Source organism: Balaenoptera musculus, chromosome 1, assembly GCF_009873245.2.
Source record: "Balaenoptera musculus isolate JJ_BM4_2016_0621 chromosome 1, mBalMus1.pri.v3, whole genome shotgun sequence".
In the NCBI taxonomy this organism is placed as follows: domain Eukaryota; kingdom Metazoa; phylum Chordata; class Mammalia; order Artiodactyla; family Balaenopteridae; genus Balaenoptera; species Balaenoptera musculus.
The window spans coordinates 152,096,014-152,122,643 of NC_045785.1; the positions used below are offsets into that span (position 1 = coordinate 152,096,014).

Consider the following 26,630-nt stretch of genomic DNA (forward strand, 5'->3'; position numbering starts at 1 on the left):
CCTCCCCACTTCTTCCCCAGACTCAGCAACTTTGCCAGCTCCCCAGATGCAGGGGCGGGGAGGGCAGTGCAGATGCTCCACACCGGCAGGCACGGAAGGCTGGCAGGAGGGCAGGTGTACGGGGAGTAGACTGTGTGGAGGCCTGCGAACACCAGAGCCGGGTGAGGTATGGGGGAGGGAGCCTGCTTGAAGCTGGAGCCAGCCGGCTGCCTGCCTGCACTTTGTCCTTACCCTCCCTTTCATCCTAGCCCTCAGAGCCTGGGAGTTTCTCAATGGAGCGGGCGTCCGGGGAATGCTCTGCAGGGGGTGGAGAGGGACGGCCAACGAGGGGGGCATTCCACGCATTCTTTACTTCCTCCAAGAGTCAGGCGGTTGGGGGGCGGAGTGGGGAGCAGCTGCCTGCATTGGAGGGAAAGGGATTTCTTTGGAGGGAGAGAATAAAGGCGGTGGAGGTGCCTACAAGCAGCAGGGGACGGAGCTGGATGGGGGAGGGATGGGAGAGGAGGGGGAAGGGTGGGGGCAGGGCTGTATAATCTGCCAAACCCAGTTCTTTAGTGCTAAAGGCAGGAGGAGCAAATTGGGACCCTCAGCCCAGGGCACCCTCCCTGCTGTGTGTTTTTACAAGGGCAGAACCGCTGATGGAGGTATAACAGGGAGTCCTTTGGAGCTAAGAGCTCGGTTTTTGGTGTGTGTTTTGTTTTTATTAAGCAGGTTCTCTTTTTTCCACCTGGGAGAGCCCAAGGGAGTGTGTGTTAAGAGAAAACTCGAAGACCTGTGCCCCACTTCCCCAAATAGAACCACAGAAGCTATTTTCCAATCATCGTTCTGGTTTTTAATGGGGTGGCTCTTTCTAGCCACCACAGAAGGGAAGAGGGACCATCAGGTAGATAGAATCAGGGCGTGGAGTGAGGGAGCCAGAGACCCCTTCCAGATAGTGCGATAGGACATGTAGATTTATAAAAGGCCCCCGGCTTCCCCTTGATCAGTAGGGAATCATTGCAAAAATATCTCCCTGTACACAAAACTTAGATGTCATAGTGCGTTTCCCCAGAACATAGTATTCACATTATTGAAAACAGTAAGATTCACTATTTTAAAAATGCAGAGCTGAAAACATAAAAATAAATAAGAACATTCTAGGCCCTGAAAGCCCAGAGAAACAGATACATCCATTCTCAGTAGCAGGAGCAGCTTGGAGGCTAGAGAAGTTCAGAGTCTTTGAGGTCCAAGGTGGGGTCCAGGGGAATCTGGGCCCCTTGAGATGATGTCCAATAGCAGCCTGAGCCTTTTCAAGTCTTTTAGATTCATAGCAGCGACTCCAGGAGGCTTGGGCCAGGTTTGGAGGATGTGAAAGGGGAGAGAACCTTTGAGGAAACAGAGGCTGTGTTCTTTTACTGCTCAGATAAATAAGGAAGGGCACACTCTAGAAGACCATTCCCAGGGCACCCCAGGCACATTAGGGGGTGCCACACTCCAGTTTGAGTGGTCGGCGGAGATGGGAATGTGTATGTGAATAAAGAGTTTCCATCCCCACCTTGGCAGGAAGGTACCAGGCACAAAACTTACCCTTTATAGGAGCTGGGCGCTGAGAGCGCTCTTTCCAGCTCTCTGTGGCCCTACTATGTGTACAAGAAACAGGCAACCTGGACTCAGCCTTGGGCCTTCCTCTCTACTTCTCTACTCATTTCCCTTCTACTACCTTCTTGGATCCATGGGGCTGAAGACATTGAACCTTCAGTGCACTTCACTTGCCCACTTCCCACATCCAGCCCTCCCCAGGGCTCAATTGCAAACCATCTCAGCCTTCTGGGCTGGGATGCTGGTCCTGGGAGGCAGGGAAGAAGGCAGTTTCCCCTCAGGGTGCAGCCAGCTGCATCTTAGAGCTAGCCGGGATGGGGCAGTGCCCCCCACCTTCAGCTGAGCTTTGAGCAGACCCCCAGTGCCTGCTGGTAGGCCTCTGTCACCTCCGGGCAGTCCATCAGGGAAAAACAGCTATCCCCCAGGGGGTCCTGCCGCCAGCACCTCAGGCCCCTGCTCCCAGGGCCCTCTGAGGGGGGCTCCTCAAGCCCCATGAGGTTGTCCACAGACACACAGCCCCGCAGTGGGGGCTCAGGGAACCGTTCGGGCAAGTCTAGCTGGTCAAAGGACTCAGAGGACAGGATGCTGTCCTCACTCACTGCCCCCGAGGGGCGGCTGGCCCGGGCTGGAGGGTGAGGTGAGGCCAGTTCATCCAAAGAACCGAAGGTGGTGTGGGTTATGAGCTCCAGGGCCGCGCGGGAGAACTTGCCGTTGTGTTTGAGGATGCCCTTGCGATGGCGCAGCAGCCCTGAGGCTTGGGGGGGCGTGTGCTCCACGGCGTCCGCACTGACAAACACGTCCCCTGCATCCAAGAGCTCCCCAGACTCACTGGGTTCAGGAGAGGAGTAGTAGCCGGATTCCCGCTGGCGAGACTTCTTGAGGATGCCCTTCTTGGGGAGCAGGGGGGCAGCCTGTCCTGGGCTCACAGGGACGGGGCCAAGCTCAGGGCCCTCCCTTGCCCCTTCCGAGGAGGTTGATGCCTTCTTCTTGAGGATGCTTTTCGGCAGCTTGAGGTTGCCCTTGCCAGGGCGAGGGGAGGTGTCAGCGGCTGGGTCCCCCTGGAGAGTCTGGGCCATGTCATTCTCTTTGCGGGACTTCTTGAGCGAATGCTGGCGTTCCAGGCCAGGGGCGAGACTCCCGCCTCCAGGCGCATGCTGCTTGAAGAAGCTGCAGACCTTGGCCCCGTTCTCCAGGAGGGGGCGGGAGGACCGCCGGAGCCAGTCAGCCACGGAGGCCCGGCCAGAGTCGCTGCCGGTGTGCCTTCCCTCGTGCAGACCTTCCTGCTCCCCGACACGGGTGGCATAGCCCCAGTTGACCCACCAGTGACTGGCCACATCCTCCAGGGTGGCCCGGCGGGTAGGGTTCACCATTAATAGCCACCGGATCAGGCCACTGGCATCTAAAAGAAGAAGAAGGGTTTCAGATCCATAGCCATGAGCATGGGCACCCACAGTCCCCCTCACTGGCTTACCCCCATTTGTGCTAAGACACTGCTCACTCCTGTGTCAGATATGCCACTCCCACCTATGGCTCCATACACGCCGCAGCCTGGGCCGGCTCCCCAGTCTCCAGTTTTCCTGGATTGACTGTCAATTTCCTCTTCCATCCCACCACCCCTCAGGACCACAGCCATGTTTATGTGTTAGTGTGTATCCCCCTTTGCTCCACTGACATGCAACCCTCTGAGAGTAGGGACTGCTCAAGAGTAAACCAAGGTCCTCACACCTTTCTTCTCGCCTTATACAGCGTACGTGAAAGGACAAAAAGATTTCTAAGGACAAGGACAAAAGCAGTAGGAAATGAGACAATTGTAGCAAAGAGGATCTAAGTTAGACCTTAGGAAGCACTTTCCAAATATGATAAAGCTTGCCCATAAAGGAAGGAAGGAGCTATCCCTTCCTTCCTCGGAGGTCTCAGACATAGGAGGCAAAGAGATGACAGCAGGAGTTGAGGTGGAAGGTACACTCCATCTACAGTGGGCTGCCCTCTTCACTTTACTGTCACTGTTTAACTCGTGCCTCAGGAATTAGCAAAGGACACCCAGCACCTAGATGAGAACACCTACACCTCTCACTCACCAGAGGGTTTAGGCGGCTGCCGGTAGGCCCCACTGCTGATCTGTTTCACCAGCGTCTTATGGTCCTGCCCATCAAAGGGCATGGAGCCGTGCACCAGGATGTACAGGAGAACACCCAGGGACCAGCTGTCCACCTGAGGGAGAGAGAGGATCAGCCAAGACTTCCTCATGCCACAGGCTAGAGGGCTTCCAGCCTCACCTTCAATACCGTGGGGAAAAGGGAGCCCATGCTGGAGAACTCAGAGCCCAGTGTATCTGAGGACCACCTCCTTCTAGTACCAGGGGCAGAGAGGGTGACACTGCAGAAGGCACTGAGGTTCATGGGGAGAGCTGTTGTCATTTGCCTCCCCTGGGAGAAGCAGCCACAAACACAAGATCAGTGACGAGGTCATCCCTTCTGGGCCAGGAGTGGCGGCTATGACAGATGCCATCCCTCCAGGGAGGCTGGCTGGGGCTGGGAAAGGTAATGGGAATGTGGAAGGTGAGGGGCCCAGAACCAGACTGGGGGTCAGAAGACTTAAGTTCTTGTTCCAGTTTTGCCACTCCCACTAGAGACCCGGCCACACACTACTTTGGTGGGGAAGTGAGTTCTGTGATCTGAGAAAGGGAATAACTAGAAAACTAGTGCATCCCTCTCTCAGGATCTAAGCTGAGGCAGGCTGGCAGAGGAGTCCAGACACTCACCTCTGGGCCCGTGTAGGGCTTCCCATTGACGATTTCGGGCGAGGCATAGAGGGGGCTCCCACAGAATGTCTGCAGGAACTTGCCTTGGTGGTAGAGGTTGGAGAGGCCAAAGTCAGCGATCTGCAGAATTGGGTCAAACACAGGCAGGGGTCACACCAAGGCCTGTGTTGTTCTATAGCTCCTGGTCTGCCCCCCGCCAGACCCCGGGGAAACCCAGGCCCTAGCAGGAGGAAAGGGTGCCCATGACCCCTACCCCATACCAGGCACCACCCACACAGCTCAGGCCCTGGAAGAAAGAGCCCTTTGGAAGTTGTGTCAATGAGGAGAGCCTGGGCAGAGGTGTGCGGGAGCTCCAGGGTCCTCACTGTTCCCCAGGCCCCTTTGCTCATGCTGTACTCTACTCCAGGGATGCTCTCTCTGCCTACACACATCCTCCTGACCCAGCAAGCCCACCTCCTCCAGGAAGCCTTCCATTGCCCTGAGATCTCCTCCTCCCATGAAGCCCTACAATTTCCAGTGGCTCACGGTAGCCCCTGCTTGTCAGTTCCGTCTCCTCATACTGCCACATCAATATGCTCCCCATGCCGACCTCCTGCCCCCACCCCTCCTGCAACTCCTAGCACAGCTGTGACTCATGGGTGGGACTAATGGCCACTTATTGACTGAAGGAAGGGTCTACCAGTTGGAGGGGGACAGACAATGTCTCATGCCAATGCCATGAACCTCAGAAGCAAGCTACCCCATGACTTGGGCTTGGGCTGCCCTTCCCATCAAAGAATACATCTCTCTGCCCACACCCGGACAGGAACATGGTGGCGGGACTGGGGTCAGCCCAGTAAAGCTGAGAAGCAGTACTGAAGGAAGAACAAAGATTACGGCCATGGTTATAGCCCAGGAGAAGGGATCTTCTTACAGGACTTCCTGAGCCCTCTGATATTGAGGGTTTGAGGGGCCCCAAGCCCATCTTCTCATTCCTCAGAAAGACCCTTCCGCCAGCTATCCTCAGACAAAGGCTGAGGCCAATGCCCTTTTGCTCCCAACCTCTTCATCCCCAGCAGAGGGTCATGTGTGCCCAGGGTGGGGAGAAGTTGTTTATGAACTCTGGCTCCTTCATTTATGGGTTTTATTGCCCTCCTATCAAGCAGTTATCAGTTGAAGCCTATAATGAGGCAGATGATTGGTGCAGATGGGAAAGTTCGTGCCTGCCTGGGTTGTGTGGATTTATTGGCTCTGGCTTCCCCCTCCCTGGTCAACATCAAAGAGAGCCCCACCTACTCCGGGAATTGGTAAGGAAAATGAACTCAGTGCCAGGGCGCCTCAGGGCACAGGTCAGGGGTCACTGGGGAAAGGACTATGATCTGGGTTCGGGAAGATTCTGAGGAGGGTCCGACTGCAGAGTCAGAGCCCTTCCAGGTATCTGCAGGGGCCAGCCCTTGCCATTTCCCCTTCCAGCCCTGAGACCTGAGTTTATCACATCAACCTGAACTTCTCGGGCCTAAATTTAACTACTTAGACACGGGAATTCAGCAGCTGCAGAAAGCAGGAAGCTGGCTCTGGAGTGCTTGCTGTGGTGAAAGGTGCTAAAGGGCTACCTAATTGCGGCAGATTAAAGTGCGCATGCGTGCGTGTATGTGCATGCGTGCAGGTGGGGAGAACTCAGGCCATGGCCTCTCTATGCCAGTCCCAAGGCCGTGAGCAGAAGCCAACCTTAGATCTAGACTACTTCAGCCTTGTGATGTCAAGAGCACTGGTCAGGGAGTCAGAAGACTTTGGTTCTAGCTGAGGCTCAGCAACTCGCTAGCCATGGGACCTTATGCAAATCACTGCTTATCTGTAAGGCCTCAGCTTTCAATCCATAGAATGAGGTACTGAAATGGATGATGGCTAAGGTCCTTATCAGTACCCATATAAGAGTCTGAGCTTTGCTCAACTCCTTCTGGAACCCCCTAGGGGCTTAGAGATGCTTGGCAAGGGACAGTGCAGACAGGCTGGGGAGGGGGAGAGAAGCAGCTTTAAACAAGAAGTGAGGCTCACCTTGATATTTCCATTGGCATCTAAGAGGATGTTCTCCAGCTTGAGATCCCGGTGGACAACCCTGTTCTGAAAGAGGGAGGGATGAGGGTCAGGGGAAGGCCACCAGGGAGGGAAGCACATGAGGACCTGGTCTGGACAGTGAGGGAAACACAAAGGGGGCCGAGTGGGGGTGAGCACAGGTAGGCTGGGAGGCCCATCTTTACTGGTACATACTACAACAAATCATGGTCCTTCCAACCCCAGCCAAGAGACTTGGAGCCAGAGACACCAACGTTCCCTAGGCTGAGTCCAGAATTGAGTCTTGCCTCTTTCGATCTCCCTGTGTGATCCTGGACCAGCCATGAAATCTCTCTGGTGAAACCAGCCCCCGAGCCCCAGGGACCACCCCCTCAGCACAGGCCTGAGGCAGGTGCCGCTCACCTGGTGGCAGTAGTGCACGGCGGAGACAATCTGCCGGAAGAAATGCCTGGCTTCGCGCTCGCTGAGCCGCTGCCGCTCACTGATGTAGTCATATAGGTCGCCCCGGCTGGCGTACTCCATGACGATCACGATCTTGCTGCCGTTCTCAAACACTGGGGCAGAGCAAGGCAGGAATGTCAGGCCCCTCCAGAGTGCACTGCTCCCCACTAGGGAACACGTATCACTCCCAGGCCCCCAAACCGGACAGGACCTCCCCCCAGAGACATCTGCTAATGAGGCAGGACAGTGCCCTTTGATGCTCCCAACACCTTCCAGTAGCAACGAATCAAGGCCAAGGGAACTGGCTCACCCTCCCTTTCCTTGGAAGTTCAGGCTTCTGAGGATTCTTAACACTACCCTGCAAATTCTGAGACATCACTGGATGAGAATGAAAAATCAGGCTCTCTGGTTCAGAATCCAGTACTTTTTTGCCTCGTGACCTTGGGCAAATCTCTTCTAGATACATCAGTAAGAATGTAGGTTTGGGATTTGAATCCTGGCCCCATCATTTACTAGCTGGGTGACCATGGCAAGTTATCCAATCAGTGTGCCTCAGTTTCCTGATTTGAAGAGGGATAATGATAGCAACGTCACAGAGCTGGGGCGAGAAATAGATAAGAGTTAGTCACAGCTCTCAGGCTGGCTGAGCACGCTGGTGTGGGCTCTGACATACAAGCAAGCACTCAATAGACTGTACCTACTGTTATATTTATTATCAGCATCCTCATGCATAAACTTGAAAAATAATGCCCATAATAATGCCTGACTCGAGGCTCAGAAGAGGGATAAAAGTATATGAAAGTGCTTTGTAAACTGTAAAGTACCATGGAGAGCTGAGATATTTATCACCCTTAACATCTTTGACTTCCCGTCCAGAATATCCAGGCTGGGGCTTTGTACATAGAAACGATCAATAAATATTTGGTAATTAATTGACTGGCTGGGCTCCTGGCAGTCAGCCTACTCCAGCCGGCTCATCTCCATGTGAGGGAGGGGTCCTATGGCCACCTCAGGCCTTGTCTTGCCTCCTGGAAAAGTAGAGAATGGCTGGTTCACCAAACTGGCCCTTCGGCAGGGTGTGTGTCAAAACATGTATGTCTGTGACATTGCATCTTTGTGTCAAACGAGTCCTATGAGTTTGGCTTGCTCAGACAGCCCCAGAGAGATTACTGTCTAGCCTGTGAGAAGGAGCTAAGAGAGGAGGCTTCTCCCAAGAAGAGTCCCAGCTCCCAGGCAGTTGGATACATGGCCAGGAGGACTGTGCTTTTTCCTAGGGGAGCACAGTGGCCCAGACTGCTGGGGGGTGCCTAGCTGAGGCTCCACCCCTGTGGTTCTCCACATCTCTGCAGGATGTGTGCAAGCTTTGTGCCATAAAATTGGGGGTCAGGAGCCAGCCAGGGCACATTTTGGAGAGCAGCTATGTTAGAAGTCAGTTCCTAGGACTGCAGCCTTCCCCCCAGTCCATATCTCTTAAAGTCTGTGGATGGGGATGGATCTGGGGGAGCTCTACCAGATACACAGTAACTATGACACCCCAACATCTGCTGAATCTGAAGGTGCAGTAAGTAGCAGCTACAGCCTAAGCTTCAGAGCTCAGTTCCCACACCTAGCTGTAGATATGGGTGGGGGGAAGAATTCACACACACACACACACACACACACACACACACACACACACACACACACACACACCCCAATCACCAAGCTTAGCCTGGCTTAACCAATACTCTATCATCTGCCCACTCCTCCCTGGGGGAAATAAACAGAGAAACAATTAGCCTTCCAGCCACCTGCCGGGGCTCCTCATGGGACAGGCTCAGGCCACAGGGCCATGTCAGTGGCTCTGCCCTTAGTCTTCCCCTAAAGAGAACTTGAGAGAGGAGACCTCTCTTCCTTCCTACCAGGAATATTCAGACCGAGGGCAAAGCCACAGGCTCCCTTCCCTCCGTCCTGCTGCTCCTGCCATTCCTCGCTTCCTGTCCAACTGATATTATGTAAAGGCAGGAAGCAGACAGGTGTGTGTGGGAGGCTGCTCCCCCTCTTTCCCTCATCACCCTCTCTTGCTCACTTTGTTGTCTGGGTCACAGGGAACAGGGCAGCTGTAGTGGAAAGCCAGCACTGATGTCAGAGCAAGAGGAGGCTTCAAGAGACGAGAAGTAGGAGCCAGCCCCATGGCAGGAATGATTCAGAGGACAGGAGGCCTGGCTCTTGGATGTATGAAGAAAAACAGCACCCACACACCTGAGACAGGTGCAAGTCCCTGTATGTTCCAGCCTCCCCCAGATTGCTAAGGATCTCATTGGTCTGGGGAGACAGTGTTCCAGTACAGAAAACCTAAGAACAAAAATGCCTACAATCTGTGGAGTTCCTCCCATGAGCGGAGCACTTGGTGACATTTAATTTGAATTCTTTTTTCGGCAGTGCCACAGGGCATGCGGGATCTTAGTTCCCTGGCCAGGGATCAAACCCGTGCCCTCTGAGGTGGAAGCACAGAGTCCTAACCACTGGACCACCAGGGAATTCCCTGGTGACATTTAATTTGATCTTTGCAACAACCCTGTGATGTAGGTGGGATTATCCCATTTTACAAAGGAGGAACTGAGGCCCAGAGACTAAATTAAATTAGTTGCCCAAAGTCACATAGCTGGGTTTCAAATCCAGCTTTTGCCCAAGCCTAAAGCCTGTGTCTTTTTTACCTCTGTGTCATTTGTTCCGACACACACACACACAGCTTCAAATGCTCCGCCTCTGTACCTTCGTGGATGGCAATGACGTGGGGGTGGTTGAGTGATGACATGATCTCAATCTCTCGCCGAATGTGCATCAGATCTTGTTCATCTTTGATTTTGTCTTTCTGGATCAACTTGATGGCCACCTGGGAGCAGAGAATGCAGGAGAGTGAGGAGAAAGGTCTGGCAGGTAAAGGTGTCCCTGAGGACACTCTGGGAGCCCTGACCCTGGTGATCTGCCTACAGCTGCTACAAAGGCCACAGCGTGCACCCAGAGAAGCCTCTCCATCCTTCACTGGGGCGGGCAGCAGAGAGGCTGGAGGGAACCTTTTATGTTATATATGTTTTACCACACACACAAAAAAATCACCCAAAAACATTATGAAAAAAATGCTAGTCTCTTCGGTCTAAGTTAGTAATGTCTCTCCCCCAGCAACAAACAAACAACTAGACAGTTAAACAGAGTCCTCTGGGCTTTGCTAGCTTGTCCATAAAGGTGAAAATGCCATTTAAGGATTAAACTCTCTGGCTGGTACATGTGGTGGGTTCAGGAAGGGTGGAGGGAGGCAAGAGGAAGTGGAGAATGAACCGCCAAGAAGCAGTTTAAGCAAAGCTCTTAGAGGCTGAGGCAGCTCGCCCCCTTCTCTGTTCTACTTCACTGAGCAGCGATGGTGACAGAGTACCAACGGCGCATGCAGTGTGGGGAAGACACCGCGTGGTGAGTCAGGGGACCTGGGCCCTCCAGGCTCTGTTGCTGTGCTCACAGGCAAGGCCCATGCCCTCCCCCAGCCTCGTTTTCTGTGAAATAAACAGGCTGGACTAAGATGTCTGGGGTGCTTTCCTGCTTTGACTCTGTGAAATGACCATATAAATGCCCCAGGGCCCTCGGAGGCTACAACGCTGGCAGCAGGTGCTGGGCGGGTATGGGGTGGGGGTGTCACAGGGCTGGTCAGTTCCCAACAAGTCCTGTCCAAGGACACAAATGGTAAATATAAGACTTCCCCTTCATAGGAGCCGGGCAAGTTATGAGAAATCCCAAGGCACAGGCTGAGGAAAACAGTTTCTCGTTCATTTCCCAGGAGGGTTCGCCTCCCCTCAAGGTTCAAAAGGAGGCAGAAAAAAGGGAACCCAGAGCCCAAGGGGCGGGGCCGCTAATCCCCCTTTCACAGGGCTCTGGAGGCAGACAAAGGCTTCCGGCTCCGCTCCGGACCGCGGGCCTCGGGCCTTCGTCCCCCTCAGACAAGAATGCGGAACAGCCGTAATCCTCTAAGAGGAGCAGCTCACAATGCCCTGGGCCTGGTCACCCCAGCAACGGGCCAGGGATGGCGTGCCCTCCACCCCGCTCCTCTCCTGGAGCTGCATCCATGAAAGAGCGGAGGCCCGGCTCTCTCGCCCTCCCAGAGCAGGGCAGGCAGGACAATGGCAGCAGGAGGGACGGTCACCATGGAGTCTCCTGCCCAAGCCCCTGGAGGGGCCCACGCTGCAGCTGCAGGGGCCGGGCTGCGCCTCAGGCGCTCTCTTCACGCCCCCCACCCCTTCTGCTCCAAACCACCCCAATGAGCTAAGCAGAAAAATCCCTGGCTTAGAATTGACCAGGGGGTGGGGATGGGGGGAAGGGGCTTAAATCCTCCTCCAACCAGCCTGGAGCTTGGTTCCTGAACACCTCTCCATACCCTTTTTCTCTCCCTGAAGGGGAGATTCTATGGACTAGTTCTTTTCTCTCTGAATTCTTTGTTTTAAAAATCAGACAATACAGTGAAGCTTCAAGACAACTCCTGTTGCTCCTAATTCCAACCCACTAGAGCCATTAAAGTCTCTCCTACATAGAAGCTCCAGAGCTGCAACTGTCTTGATATATCAGATAATGTTCTAATAATTTTTCAGTTATGAATTATCACTGCAGAAAAGAAGTATGGTCTTATAACTGCAAAAAATGAACTCTAGGTACAAATGAAAGAGAGTTGTCATTTGTACATGAGGACACACCAATCCAGTGGCAACTGAACATGTTTGCCAAGACTTTAAAGGCTATGATGATAATAAATATGAACATAAATGCCTGCACTGAAACATAATTGCATTACTTGGTGGTGGGGCTCAGGGCAGGCTACCCCAAACTGTCACTTTGGCATGTGGATGATTTCGAGCTGAAGACAATGAAGGCTCAGCAGACTCAAGAAGAGCTTTTTATCCCTCGCTGAACTGCATTAAAGAATTTAGATAGGAGGCTTGTACCAGAGAGAGAGCTATTAGCAGAGATAACTTTTTTCATCAGGAAGACTTATCTGCATGGCCCAGCAAACATTTATCTACCAAGCATTTGCTCTTCCCATCTTTCTGTGAATTGCCTTCCTCCCCTTTCAAGTGCCAGGCCCCTACCCCCTTCTCCTTAGCTCAGGATGGCATGTAAGCCTCAACTGCCAGACTGTTGGGGAGCCACATATTTGGGGGGGTTCCTGTACATGTGAAATTAAATTTGTTTTTCTCCTGTTAAAAAAAAAAATCAGACAATAGATAAAATGCCATGAGCTCTTCAGATAAAGGCCCATGAAACTGAATTAATAGATAGTAAAAAAAAAAAAAAAATCACATGTAAATCACATACCTAGATAATGAAACAAATATCTGAGAGCTTAAGATACACACATATGCAAAAACTAGGCATATCTTGGATGTACAATTGTACACACACAAACATATACAATGAGATAAATCATCGTGGGCTAGGGAGCAGCGCTCTAAAGAAGACAAGGCCTAAAAGAAATGAGGTTTCAAAAAAATAAAGGGCTCTGAGGGGTGCTAGAAGGAGTCCCTGCATGGGTAGAGGGTGTACAAGTTAGATCCTGAGATCTGTTTCTTTCAACTCTGGAAGCCTACGGTTTAAAATCAGAATTGTTCATCCTCAGTGGACAGTTCCGTCCTCCTGCAAGCTCATGCTCTGGCCTCAGGGGGTGAGGTCAAGGACCGCCCCCCCCCCCCCACTGTCTGTATTAGGTCTTAGGAGACCACAGCTTGGCTGGCACTTCCCAGGAAAGAAGCAAGTTATGTCATCAGGCCTCCACCAGTCCCCAAGCAGGTGACAGACAAGAAGAGCCATGTATCACTGCCCTGGTGGGGCTGGGCCACTGTTCCCCCACCTATCCTAGTCCCACTGGACAGACCTCAACTGTTTACTGGTGAACACAAATCACAAATAAATATTTATTGGTTAAGTCATTGGGCTGATCCCTGACTGATGGGACCAGTGCCCAGATAAGACTTTCTGCCCTTTTTCCAAGGCATGGGTGGAGAGTCAACCATGTTTATGAGAACTCATTTTGAGGGACCTTTGTTGTCATCTGCAAGATAGTTGAGCAACCATTCTTTAGAATTAAAATACAGTGACTAGAGGAAAGGAAGAGAAAAACAATCACTGAATGGATCACCCAGAGGTAGGAAGGCCACCTCCCTGGGGACAATCCTGGGTCATCCCGTAGAATTATTAATAGTGCCCCCTTTTACTCCACAAAGTATTCAAGTTGAGATGTTATATTATACGGCCACCCTACTCAGAGGGGGCAGGAAACCGAGGCACAACAATGAGAATATAAATGTGAACACCAGATCAGTGGAGGGGTGTCAAGAGCCCAGGTATCTAGTCTTTATTTGCCCCTTTGGAGCTACGTAACTCAAGACAAGTCACTTAAATGATCCGGTTAACTGGCCTGGCTAGTTTTAATGTCCTCATCTGAAAAATAAAAGGACATTTATTCTCCAAACATTTGCTGAATGCCTACTACGTGCCTGGCGCTATGGTAGGTGTTGGGGATTCAGACAAAAATTGGATAGTCCCCGCGCCAAGGCCCTTGGTCCAGTCTAGTGTGATGAACATGACGGTTGAGATCCCTGCATGCCCAGGGGCTCCAGGAGCACTGGAGAGCTTCCTTTGCCTGGAGGAGCAGGGCAAATCACCCCTGGGAGAAAACTCTGTTTTAGATCTTGAAGGAAGAGTGGGGTTTGCCAAGCCGAGGCGGGCAGGCCTTTGAGGGGGGCAGTGCAACAAGGGCATTTCAGGCAGAGAGAAAGGTTTGAGCACAGGCCAGAAAGAAAGGAAAGGAACTATACACGAATCTGCACATTAGGATCTCTAAGCTCCCTTCCAAACTCTAGCATTCTCTGCTGAGCTTCTTCAGAAATGGGTCACGTGCTACTATGCCAGGAAGGTGCTAGCCAAGGATTGTTATAATAGGTTTATTCAGAGGCCCCATGCTATATCTATGTTTACCTGCCTGAGCAAAATTCCTACTGATACCAGCCCAGTGATTTTCTTGCCCCTGTGGCCCTGCATGCTGGAAAGGCAGCAGGGCTAACTCCTTATCCCATTTTGCAAATGGCAAACACTAAAGTCCAGAAAGGTGACTCTTCCGAGGTTCCTCAACATATCAAGGCTGTCAGGACCCAAGATGGAGGGGTGTTGCCTGGAGAAGCCACCACCTCAGAAGACAAAAGTTCCTTGCAGGTGCTCTGCCCTGCCTCCAGCTCCCTGCTTCCTACCCCTGGAGAAGGGAATGCCCCACACCCTGCCATGGGCCAGGCTGTGCAGTACCACCAGCCACCCTCATCCCACTTACAGATATACAAAGACGTTGGAGAGATGGGTGCTGGGGCTCAATTGGTTAAACACTACCTTCTCTCCTCCCAGTCCCCACAGGAACTCAGATCAAGAATAATCTGGGTTCAGGAGAGGATGGCAGAAAGGTCTTAGAAAAAGAAGATCTAGAGGTACTGGTTTCAGGTGCCGGGAGAGAGGGTACAAGCTGGGCATCTCTGGTCATAGCTATCACCCAGAGTTGGAGCCAAGATCCTTGACTCCTTTTTGGCCTTTCACGGAGCAGCTGCCTCTGGGAGGTGGGGCAAGGAGCTGGAGGATGACCCATTTAGATAATGGAGGAGAGGTTGGGCTGGGCTGGCCAGGGCTGGCAGAGTGGGGATGGCTCACCATCCCACCAAGCCTGCCAGAGAACCAGGCTGGGAGCAGGAATGGGCTCCGAGGGGAGGCTGAGCTGCTTCCCCTAAACCTCATGCTGTGCCCACCCTTTCTTTGCCCACTCTGCCAGGCTGCCAGGCAAGGTGCTTCCCTGCCCAGCCCTCTTGTGTGGTTTGGCCAGAGCCCAAGGACAAGAGTCACCTGCAGCTGGAGTCTCCCTCCCTGCTGCTGAGCAGGCAGGTGCAGGAGGAGCTGGGAGGCCAGCATCACACAGAAGAGGCCTCTGGCAGCTGGCCAGGCGGAAGCCCTTCTCTGGATCAGGGGCTAAAGGAGAGACTGGAACTTTGAACAAAGTAGAGACCAAAGGGCTTAGGGAAGCTGAGCACAAGCCATTCTCTTGCTCAGGGCAGGACAGACCCAGGGTGGGGGGACTCTCCCTCCCCCAGGAGAGGGAGGGTAGGACCTCAACAAAGCCAGCCTTGCTGGGATAATAACACTGTGTGTGTCAGCTACTGTGCTGAGCACTTTACATATATTATCTTATTTAATCCTATGAGGACCACACGAGGTAGGAATTATTATAATCCCCACTTTACAGATGAGGAAACTGAGATACACAGAGGTCACACGGCTGGTAAGCAGTGGAGCCAGGATTTTGAATGCTTGCACTCTGATGCCGAGCTGAGCAGCCTTCCTCACAAAGTAAAAGCCTTGAATGTAGTGTAGCTCACCTACTCGGGCTCTCTCGACGCTGTCAGTATGTATGGGGGTGGGGGTGTTCCCAGTGACTCCTCCCACCCTCAGCGTGCCTGGAGCTCTGGGAAAGGCAGTCGGAGCTAGCTGTTGGAATGACAAAGCACACTGAGGCAAGCCTGGGCTCAGCCCAAAGCCAACTCCCAGTCCAAGACTCAGTATTGGTCATCTAGCGCCTGGGGTGGTCAAGTCAGGAGCCTATGTTGCAGGCATGCCACTAACCAGCCACAGGACATGTCACCTTCCCTCTCTGGGCCTCAGTGTCCCCATCTGTCAATGAAGGAATCAGACCATCTCAGTCACTTTCAAACATTTTGAAATCCCACGCAACAATCCAATATATGAGACAGAAGTACCCCTGCCCCAGATCACTGTCCCCTTGGACTCCCCTGTGCTCCTCATGGAGTACAAATTCCATGCAGATCAACCTAAAGGCTTTGGGGGACGCCACCGTTCCAGGGACCCTAGCAGGTGTTTTTCTTTTTAGGGGAGGGGTGGTCAGGAGAGCTGCGAGAGTCAAAGGAGGAAATGCCATGTGGATACCAGGAGTGTAGTCAGAGCTAGAAGATCCTGAGCAAATATTGGTTTTTCCTTTAATGCCCTCCTGGAGGAGCCATTAGTCCTGCCCACCTGCCCCTCCCTCCGGACAATCCCATCTGGCCCCTGAGACTCCTATCCAGGCAGGGTGGGAATGCGAAATGTGGTGGAGAGAAATTGAGATGGAAGTCACCCAGCGGGCTTTCCTCTGAACCCTCAGTTCACTTTGAGGGGAGGTTGTGGGCACCAGGTTGGTCTCTCCTCAGGGAGGACAGTGAAGAGACAGGAATGGGGGTGCGGTGGGGGGAGGATTCCTCTCCAGAATTTTGAGAAACCATTAGCAGCGCGTAGAGCTGCTCTCCAAGGAGGAGGGAGACCCTGAGCAAGCTCCCAGCAGAAGTACAGGGTGGTCTATGGATCAGGGAGCTTTAGGGCAGGTCCCACTCCTCCTGATCTTGGCTCCCTGCATACAACAAGAGACATGAAGCCAGGGAGCACCTTCTGAATTCTCTCTGTTCTGATGTAATAAGAGCTGGAATCTCTGCCTACAGCCACTGAGGTTTGAAAACTGAAAGCTGGTTTATCTCATTCCAGAATCAATGATCTCTCCTTTTCTCTCTTTCACACACACACAGAGACACACATGAGGTGACCCAGGTCAAGAGCTTAATTGGATTTCTGAACTTCAGTCTCAGTTTCCAGGCCACCCCAGTCCCCCCAATCCAGTCTGCCCCCCAAAAGAGGCAAGAGCCACAAGCAGCTATTTTCCAGCTGAGCCCCTGACAAAGCCTGGGCCCAGCTGTCTCCAGCCTGGAGCCTCACCGGGCCCTCACACTTTATAGAAAGAGAAAGAAAAGGAAAGCCAGGAAGTACATGATTGCCCAATAGCTGTAACCTGGCAGCAGGCAACTGGGGACCGTGCTAGGTGTTAGCAGGAAAAACATACTCGGTCCTGTTGATGAGGCCATAATCCACTCCCTTTCCCCAGCATCCACTCTCCTTCACCAATGAAATGACTTCTTGAATTTCAAACCAGCTACTGGCTGCAAAAGCAAACAATCTGGGGAGGTAACTGCTGCCATAGCTGATAGGGCAAACCATGGCCACCCACGCAGGCACACACACATACACGCACATCTCATAACCAGCACCCAACTGGATTTGGCAAAACAATCCCTAAACCACCTGCCCTAAAAGGCTTGTTAAAATACAGAGTATTTAGGGCCTTCCCTGGCGGTCCAGTGATTAAGGTTCTGCGATTCCACTGCAGGGGGCACAGGTTTGATCTGCATCCTGATCCCGCATGCCAAGCCTGCAGGGCGCAGCCGTCCCCCCAAATACAGGTTATTTGGCCCCATCCTACACCTTCAGAATAAAATCCTCTGGGTGTGGAACTAGAGGAGAAGTATTTTAAACAAGCACCCAGGTGATTCCTAGGCACATTAAACTCAAGTTTGGGGACCATTGTTAACTTTTGGCAAAACTGCTATCCCTTCGGAGCTGGCCTTTTCAAACATAAATACCAGTTCTCATTGCGGGTTCTATTGTCAGCAACAATTTAAATTCATATTTGTATCTCATTCAATCCTCATAGCAGCTGTGAGGGAGGCTGTGTTTTCTTCATTTTTGCAGAAGGGAAACAGAGTACAGAGATAAAGTAAATTACACAAGGTACCACAGATTACTACTACTATACACACACACACACATCCCAAATTAACAGGACACATACCTGAAAAGGCCCCAAACCCAAAGGTATCTTGGGGCACAGTGGATCTTTCACCAGAGCCTGGTTTCACATTTACCAGAATTAAAAACCCATCATAATGAAACTCTGACTCAATCTTAGACCTGGAAAGGACCTAAATGTCAAACCCACCCGCGCCCCCCGGGAGGGGGTGATATCTCCACAGTATGCTGGGCTGCCAGACTATTAGAACTGAATTGAGGAACTGGACACTTCATTCACTTTTTCATTCAACTACACACATTTACTAACCCCTTGCTAAGATCAGGTGCCTTCTACTTCCTCTTCCCATCCCACTCTATAGGATAGTCTGTTACAAGCAAAATCCACTTAAGTCTCATCGTCTTTAGGAAGCCTTCTCATCTCAGGACACTTTTCGTCCTCTATGCACCCCGCCTCACTTATTTGGCAATCATCACTTGCTAACCGGAGTTGGTGAGGTTCTCAGGTCCAAGACCATTGTCCCTACAACCATGGACAGACAAATCTACAGTGAACACTACCAGCACCCCATACACATACGCAACCTCAGCGCGGTAAAGACTGAATGCGGGGAACTCCACCGAGCAAGGCACTAGCTCCCGGCCCACCCTCCATCACCCGCCTCCTGGGACTAAGTCCCGAGCCCGGCCGGCTGGCGCCGCGAGAGGGAGCCGCACTCACCAGGCGCCCCGAGCTCTCCCGCGCCTTCTTCACCTTCCCGTAGGTCCCCTTGCCCAGGGTCTCCAGGAACTCGTAGCGGTGTCGCAGGTTGTGCTTGTGGTGGTGCCGCTTCACTGCCTGCTTCTTCATGAGGGGCTTGGGCGACTTGAGGAGCCCGTCGGTCAAAGGCCGAACGAGCTCCGCGGCCAGGGCAGCGGTGGCCGAGGGAGCCGGGCCGAGGCGCCGGGGAAAAGCCAAGGACTCCATGGCGAGCAGGTGAGCGAGGGCGGAGGGGGAATCGGCTGCGCGGAGAGAGCTAGAGCTCGGGGCGCCTGCCCACCCCCGGCGCGAGAATCCACAGCCGCACCAAAGCACGCAACCAGGCGCCGAATTCCAAGTTGTTATAAACGCCGTGAAGTAGAGGCTCTGGCCACACCCCCCGGCGCCCATTGGCCTGATCGCCGGCGGCGCGTGACCAGGGCCGCCAGCGTTGGCTTGCCGGGTCCCCGGCTCCGCCTCCTCCCGGAGCGGCTGGGAAAGGTGTCAATGGAGCCCCGCCCACCTGGGCCCCTGAGGGGCAGGCAAGGGGAATACCTTACGCCAGGGGCGGCTACGCGGGTCGGGGCGGAGATGTTGGGGGGGTGTTGAGGGGGGGTTGAGTGAGTGGCGGCGGGGGTTGATACCACTGGGGTCCAGAAATTTTGAGGGGCCCTGGAACAGCTCTTGCCCCTGAGAGGCTCTTGGTCCTGGTTAGAGGCACCTGTTGTCTTTCCATTGTGCTGTTTTCAGTTAGCAAGGGGCAATCTGACAGTACTAGAGGTCACCAAAGTATTTCCCCATCCTGAGTAATTTGCTTCTCTCAAGTCAAAATCTGTAAAGTCAGTTGACCACTTCTTTAAGACCATAAGGAGGAAGGAGGGATGGAATGGGATGGAGGCAGACTGTCAAGTTGGAGGGCTAGGGGAGAGCTGTTTCAGGGTTCTGTATTCAGCTGTCTTCAGTTGGATCAACCTTAATTGTATCCCAGAAATGCAGTTCTGGAAAGTTCTTACTTCTTCAGCAAATAAGGCTCTAAGTTTGAGTGGGTCCCTCAAGATGTGGTGGAATTTATGAAGCATTGGGAGGAGGTGGAGAGAAACAAAGGGAAACATTCATTCATTAAAAAATATAGGGCTTCCCTTGTGGCGCAGTGGTTGAGAATCTGCCTGCCAATGCAGGGGACACGGGTTCGAGCCCTGGTCTGGGAAGATCCCACATGCCGCGGAGCGGCTGGGCCCGTGAGCCACAACTGCTGAGCCTGCGCGTCTGGAGCCTGTGCTCCACAACAGGAGAGGCTGCGATAGTGAGAGGCCCGCGCACTGCGATGAAGAGTGGTCCCCACTTGCCACAACTAGGGAGAGCCCTCGCACAGAAACGAAGACCCAACACAGCCATAAATAAATAAATAAATATTAAAAAAATATATATATATTACACTCCTACTATTTAACTTGTGTCCCTAAACCTGTAAATAGCTGCCCACTCAAGTTTTCCTTTCTGTGATTTTGGAGCCAGGTAGGTCATGACATATGGCTTGGTTTTTAAGGCCTGGAGCAGAATCCCCAGGTCCAGAATCCCCATACTGAGTGTCATTTAGAGTGAAATGAGAATATCTACAGGCTCTCCTCCATCTAGATGTGGAGTGTAATGGGGAGAAAGGAACATCTCCCCTTGAGTCTTCCTGGTAGCTCAATCCTGTGCCCAAGGCCACACAACTGGTGAGAAACTGGCAGAGCTGGGATTCAGAGGCTTCGGGAGGATGGTGCCTCCAGCTGTGTATTCAGGACATGCTGAAGATCAAGAAGGACTAGATCCCCAGTGACTGCAATTTATATTTAGTGTCTGCCTGCTTTCCCACTTCCACTGATCCTTTCTATTGAGAGTTAGGGAGGGAGAATGGGGCCGTTGCCTTCCTTTATAGCTGGAGATGATCCACTTACGCAGGAAACCAACCCTGCTTCCCCAAATCTGGAGGACCACAGGAGGTGGTAGCCAGTTTGGCATTCTTCTCTCTGCCGGCCTCCCCTGGGTTATCTGTGAAAATAGAATGAGGCCCAGGTGAAAGTTCCCCCGACGTGCTGTTTCCTTTCCCCAATGAGATCTGCATCCATTCCTGGGGCCCAGGTAGCTGGGGCCATCTAGATAGATTAGGGCTCTCAAGAGGAAGCATGGGTAATATAAGAGCAAGCACAGGGCTGAGTGTTAGGAGCCCTGAGTTCTAGTTCTGACTGACACAACCATGTCTGTGGCCTTTTACCCCATCACTTAGTCATTCTACAAATACTGGTGCCCACTAGGTGCTGGCCTATGGATATGATGGTGCCAGGGTGGACATGGTCTCTGAGAGTTCTCAGTCTAGTGAGAAATAAGCAAATCCTAGACAGAGGAAGATGTGTCCACAATGGGGGAAGAACAGAATGCCCTTGGGGTATATAACAGGAGGGAGCCCCTAGCCCAGAGAGGAGGAGGTTGGTCTGGGGCAGTTTCCTGCAGACAGAGCCTTTTAAGCTGAGACCTGAAGGATGTGAGACAGTTAGCCAAATGAATCAATATTTTCTCATAAGTAAGATGAAAGAATCATACAGATGAGCCTAAAATTCCCTTTCAAGCTTAATCAAGACTTCTATGAAATCTAGATTAATCTAGACCTTATCTAGATTCCAGGTATCCCTAACACTTAGCCCACTGCTAGGCACAAAAAAGGCACTCAATAGATGCTTATGAACTAAAGGAATGCATGTGCAGTGGAATTCAAAGGCTAAAGTGATTTCCCTCTGTTTCCAGCTAAACTGACTATTGCAGGGGTGGGGGGGTGGTGGGGAGTTGGGGGTAGATCTCCCGTACCTCTTGGACGTTCCCCGCCCTCACTTCAGCTTCCTTTGATCAGAATGTGAATCCCCATTTAGGGGGCAAGCCATGATAGCCAAAGTCTGCAGAGAAAAGAGATCTCAGTTCCAGTCAAGATGCAGCCTGCCGGCCTCTAAGGAACTACAAGAGAGGGCTTTAGTGATGAATGGACCTGGCTGCTGTCTGCCTACAGCAGACAGGCCAGGGAGGCCGACAAACAGACACAGAGCCGGAACAGCATACAACTCGGAAATGATCTTAACTGCTGAAACTCAATGCTCAGATTCCTTAAAGGGAGACCTGGTCTGTCTCAGAGTGAGAATGCCTGACAGAGAATCTGATTACGTCAGGGGACTTGGCTGCCGGCAGATATTGGGGAATTCCTGGGTCATGTGCTCGGATGTGCCCAGGAATCTGGGCTGAGCTGAGCCATCTCAATCCTGCCCGCCCCACCAGCCAGTTGCGGGGCGCTGGGGGTAAGCCTACTATTGGTGATCACTGTGTGAGGGGCTCTGGGATTAACCATTTATTGAGCCTACTAGGTGCTTCGCTGGGGAGAGTTAGGAACAAACATCTGTGCCAGTCCTTGCACACTTCACAGTCTGTGTGTGTCTGTGTGTGTCCAGACCAGCAGAAGAGGATGTTAATGTGGCTCAGGGTAAGGACTGCTGTGATGTGTGAAGTGCAGGGTGCTCGTGGGAGGGCAGGTGAGGGTACCAAGGCCACGCTTTGGGGTATTTCTACTGAAAAAGAAATACATCTAAGATGACTCTTGAGGGGCAACTAAGAATTAGCTCCCTGCTCTCAGGAAGTTTACAGTTTAGTAAGGGAAATAAGATAAATAAAGTACCATCTAATCCAAAGCAGAAAGTGGGAAGGCTCTCAAGACATGTACATAACACAACACTGTAAGTCAACTATACTCCAATAAAAATTTTTAAAAAGTAAAATAAAAGCTAAGAAGAAGGTTAGATAGGTGGTTTGGTCAGTAGCACAAATTTAGGGCACAAGAGAGGCACTTAAATGCTTGAAGGAACTTCCCTGGTGGCACAGTGGTTAAGAATCTGCCTGCCAATGTAAGGGACACAGGTTTGAGCCCTGGTCCGGGAAGATCCCACATGCCGTGGAGCAACGAGGCCCGTGAGCCACAACTACTGAGCCTGCACTCTAGAGCCCGCGAGCCACGACTACTGAAGCCCGCGCAATGAGAAGCCAGCGCACCTCAACGAAGAGCAGCTCCCCCCCACCCCGGCTCGCCGCAACTAGAGAAAGCCCGTGCACAGCAACGAAGACCCAATACAGCCAAAATTAAATAAATAAATTTATTTTTAAAAATGCTTGAAGAAAATATGAGGGAAAAAGTTTTATGAGTGTTAACCAAAAAATAAGCAACTTCTTGCAACTACCCTATGTCTGGTCTCATACCATAAATTTCACATCCCCATATCTACACTGTTAATTCAGTCATTCCCTTGGAGAGATGAAAACTATAATAAATTTAAACTATGTATGTATTAAAAAAAAAAAAGGCAGGTACAAAATGCCATGTGGGGCTGAAAGGATGGGTCTTATTCTGGCTCAGGGGTTTGAGGGAGGGCCTCACAGGAGGCCAGCTGGACCTTGAAGGGAGGGTAAACTGTGATGAAAGACCTTCAGGGATGGGGTGGGGCTGGGGTAGGAGTGAGGGGAGATGCTGAGAGAGTAGTGGGGGCAGGAAAGTAGAGGGCCAGCTAAGCACTTTCTGGATCTGATGATCTGCAGGGGAGCTCCCAGGCCCTAGAGCATCTCCTGCCTTGGGATTTATCTCAGTATAGATGCCTGGGCCCCTCTTTCCTTCTCTCTGGAAAAAGGGCTGCAGCAGGCTAAAGGGCTCAGCTTACCACCTCTTTGCCTGAGACCTCAACCATTATATTTCCCTTCCTCAGAGCTCTGAGCTACAGCCCTCTGTAACTGACACTCTCAGGTGGTGGACAATATGGCCTTGAAGGTGCTGACTTTTCTTTCTCAGGGACTGGTGGAACTGCTTGGTTAGGAACCTGCACGTTAGAAGTGGCCCTCCAAGATTGGGAGTTGGGCATCCGAAAACAGGATTGTGAATTCTGCAAGTCTCTGGCAATTTGAGATGCTTGAATCAATGCTGCCCTCTGCTGACCGAACTAAGCCTAGCAACATTTATGGGATGCCCGATGCTGTGACTCCAAGTGGAGGTCCGCTTAGGCAATTTGTTCATTTAATGAGCAATTTGTTCATTTAATTAATTAATTCATTCATTCAACAAATATATACTGAGCAACTACAATAATAGGTATAATGTTATCTGACATGTATTGAGCCAGCCCTGATTCTAAGCATCTTAGATATAGTGTCATGTCCAAGACCACTCAGTCCTAGCTACGAGTAACACAGCTGGGAGGCAAACCCTGTCAGTCTTACATCACAGCTCAAGTCCCTAAGAATCACATTGTCTTGTGGTGCCCACATGGGCTTCGGAAACACAAGATGGAACTGGTGAGCCGCTTACAATATAAATTTAGTAAGCCTTACCAGGAGTCTGGGGAATTTTGTGCTGCAAACACTGAAAACAGTCCCCAAGCTCTCAATTACAATGGGAAATTGAATGTTATTCACAGGCCAGGCCTGGGAGGGATGTGACCAAGGAGAAGCTAGCTCTGCTCCCCAAGCCAGAGTTTGCACTGTCTCCCACCTGGAGCAGCAGGGAAATTATACACAGACGGACAGGAGTCACGAGTCCTTGATTCCAGGGAATTCCCTGGTGGTCCAATGGTTAAGACTCCTCGCTTTCACTGCCGAGGGCCCGGGTTCAATCCCTGGTCGGGGAACCCCGCAAGTTGTGCGGTACAGCCAAAAAAAAAAAAAGGAGTCCTGGGTTCCAGCTCCTCTTTTACCACTACCCACATTGTGGTCATGGCCAAGGACTTTCTCTTTGGGGGACAGTTTCCTCATCTATAGAAAGGGATTTGGATAAATCAACTCTGAGTTCCATTTCAACTCTGCTGTAACTTCTCTGCAATGTTTAAGTAGGGACAAATTAGAAATCTCAGTCATACCTGTTCTTTTGCCCACCTGGCAACTGATTCCCTCACTACAGGACACTCAGGACCCCCATTCCCGCTCCCACCCCTGGCATGATGTTTTGGCTCAGGAGTCTGACACCCTGGGCTCCAGGCTCTGCTCTGCCACTAACTGACTATGACTATCCCTTATCTCTCGGCAACTCTCTGGATAAGAATTATTATCTTTTGCACAGCTAATACACTTACTGTGTGCTAGTCACTGTATGAATGAATTCAGTCCTCACCACAATTCTATGAAATAGGTTCTAACATATGATTATCCCCATTGCACAGATGAGGAAACTGAGACACAGAGAAATTAAATACCTGCCCACATGGGGTTACAGAGCTGGCAAGTGGTGGAACCAGATTGGAGCCTACGCAATCTGGCTCCAGAAATAGCATTCTCAACCATCATACTTTGGCTTGGAGAGGATTCTTGATTTACCCAAGTCTCAAGTAGACTAAGCTCTCTAAGTCATAGTTCACTCAACCTGAAACGTGCCTCAGGACCCCTCGTGGGCTTGCTGTGGGATGAAACAAGATGTGAAGCTGTCAGACTGATGGTTTCCTCTCAGTCTGCTTGGGGTTTTGCTGGGCTCTGGTCCTCCCAAGTCTGCTCCCCCCAACCCCCATTCTGGCTGAGACCCAAGTGTGTGTTTGTGTGGATGGGAGCTATGACAGCAAGGGGCTGTCCCCCTGAGCTACAGCTGATCTGATCTGGGACAAAGGACTGTTAAGATAAGTTCAGGGTTCAGCGCTAGGAAGTGGTCATTGAAACTGCCCAAGGCTGGAGCTCTGTGCTGGGGGAGGGAGGGAGCAGTCTCACTTGGTGGGAGAAAAGGAAGGGCCTTTGAATTACTCTCACTGCTTGTTTTTTAATGCCAGACAAGGGTTCTTGTTGAGAGTTGGGAGGTGGGGTGGGTGGATATTTGTGTAGCTTTAAAGTCTAGGGCTTCTAGTCAGTACTTTGGAAAGGGGTCTCCTTACCCCATTGTTAACGGCAAAACAAAAAGAGCTCCTTTTCTGCCCCTCACTTCTATGTTCTTTTCTCAATCTCTGAGGTTGTGTAATTCCCATTGCTGTGGGGTTGGGAGGTAGAGGGGGGCACCTATGCTTATGACTGGGACAAAAGCTTTCATGGGATTCCTCCACTGGGTACCCAGTCACCAAGTACTTTCCACCAACTAACCCTGGTGTGTTGTTGCCATTAGTCATCTGAGATCCTTGATGGAATGAGATGGAGAATAAGTAAATAAAAATAAACCCCTGTCATTACAGGGGTCAATACTTTCATACTCACTGATCCTTCACTGACCCTGTGAAGTCAGGGCCTTGGGTTAGATTCTGGGGTACAGAGGCTGTTGATATAGATGAAGAAGGGGGTACATGAGCCTCAGAATGGCAGTCAGAGAATGGGTTTCCATACCGAGCTCTGCCCCTTGCTGGCCACATGACCTAGGGCGGGTGACTCAGTCCCTTCAAGCCTCAGTTCCTATTAGCCAAAGGAGCTCCTGAACGTGGAGCCTCTTTGTAAACTGGAAAAGGCTCCCCAGCAGCTGGGGATTTATGGCTGTGGGTACTGTGGCTTAGAACTCAGTACTTTATACTCCATTTAAATGCTGCTCCCTTGAGGGGGCTGAGTGTCTTCCTCCTCCTGGCCCTGCCTCCACAGCTGCCACCATGCACTCAGGGAGGTCCAAAGAGGTCCAGGCAGGACCAGACAGGGCAGGGCATGGGAGGTATGCCCAGGAGGGACGAGGGAGGAAGGTCTGCCCGGTGCCGCCTCCCTGCCCATGCTTGGCTCCCACTGGCAACCTAAGCCCTTTGCCTCCCAAACTGATCCTGGAATGTAAACCCCTAGCGAAGCACATTCTTTAGCCAGGTCACCAGCTCCTGGCCCTTGGGAAGGGAAGGCGGGAGCTAGCATTTCTCTTGGCCCTGAATGACACTAGCACAATCTGGTGCTGGGGCTGCTACCACCAGCCTGGATTAATAGGCTGGCTGTCACCCACAGCTTATGAAAAGCCCAATTCTGACCTATCACTCCTGTCAGAGCCCGGGGAGAAGGGGAGAGAGAACCCACCCCATAAGCAGGGGGATTTGAAATACTGCTGATTTCCTGGCTCTGGTTCCTCATACCAGCCAGATGTGCTCAGAGGAAGGGGGGCTTTGTAAAGGTTACTCTCAAAGCTGGTGCTCTCTGGGCCCTTGGCTGTCTGACTTTCATTCTGTTTGGTCGTTTGCTACACATTTATTCCATTCAGTCACTTGTTACACATTTAGGCTCTGGTGCCCAGCGCGGTGATGCTCTGGGCCCACGAGGGTTAACAATCTCACCGTGTCCTGAGGAGCCCTGTGTGTATGGGGGTGAGGTGGGGGTACACAAGGAGGGGGTATTCTGCATTCTGCGGGGAGGGATGGGCTGGGGCAGGGTTGGGAGGGGAACAGCAGGGACAGTTTA

At 51.9% G+C, this 26,630-nt stretch overlaps 1 protein-coding gene across 2 annotated transcripts; it reads right to left on the minus strand.

Moving 5' to 3' along the window:
- Positions 1–105: 105 nt before the first annotated feature.
- Positions 106–18,643, minus strand: NUAK2 (NUAK family kinase 2). 2 transcript variants are annotated; one of them, XM_036869463.1, is made up of 7 exons: positions 18,228–18,637; positions 9,587–9,707; positions 6,794–6,945; positions 6,374–6,439; positions 4,340–4,459; positions 3,657–3,789; positions 106–2,977 (listed from the first exon to the last, which is right to left on the minus strand). In XM_036869463.1, the coding sequence occupies exons 1-7, from the start codon at positions 18,471–18,473 to the stop codon at positions 1,914–1,916; spliced, it is 1,902 nt and encodes a 633-aa protein (XP_036725358.1). In that variant the 5' UTR covers positions 18,474–18,637; the 3' UTR covers positions 106–1,913. The 2 variants fall into 2 exon arrangements, with proteins under 2 accessions (XP_036725358.1, XP_036725367.1); XM_036869472.1 differs by lacking the exons at positions 3,657–3,789; positions 4,340–4,459 and having other exon boundaries at positions 6,374–6,434; positions 18,228–18,643.
- Between the last annotated feature and the right edge of the window lie 7,987 nt (positions 18,644–26,630).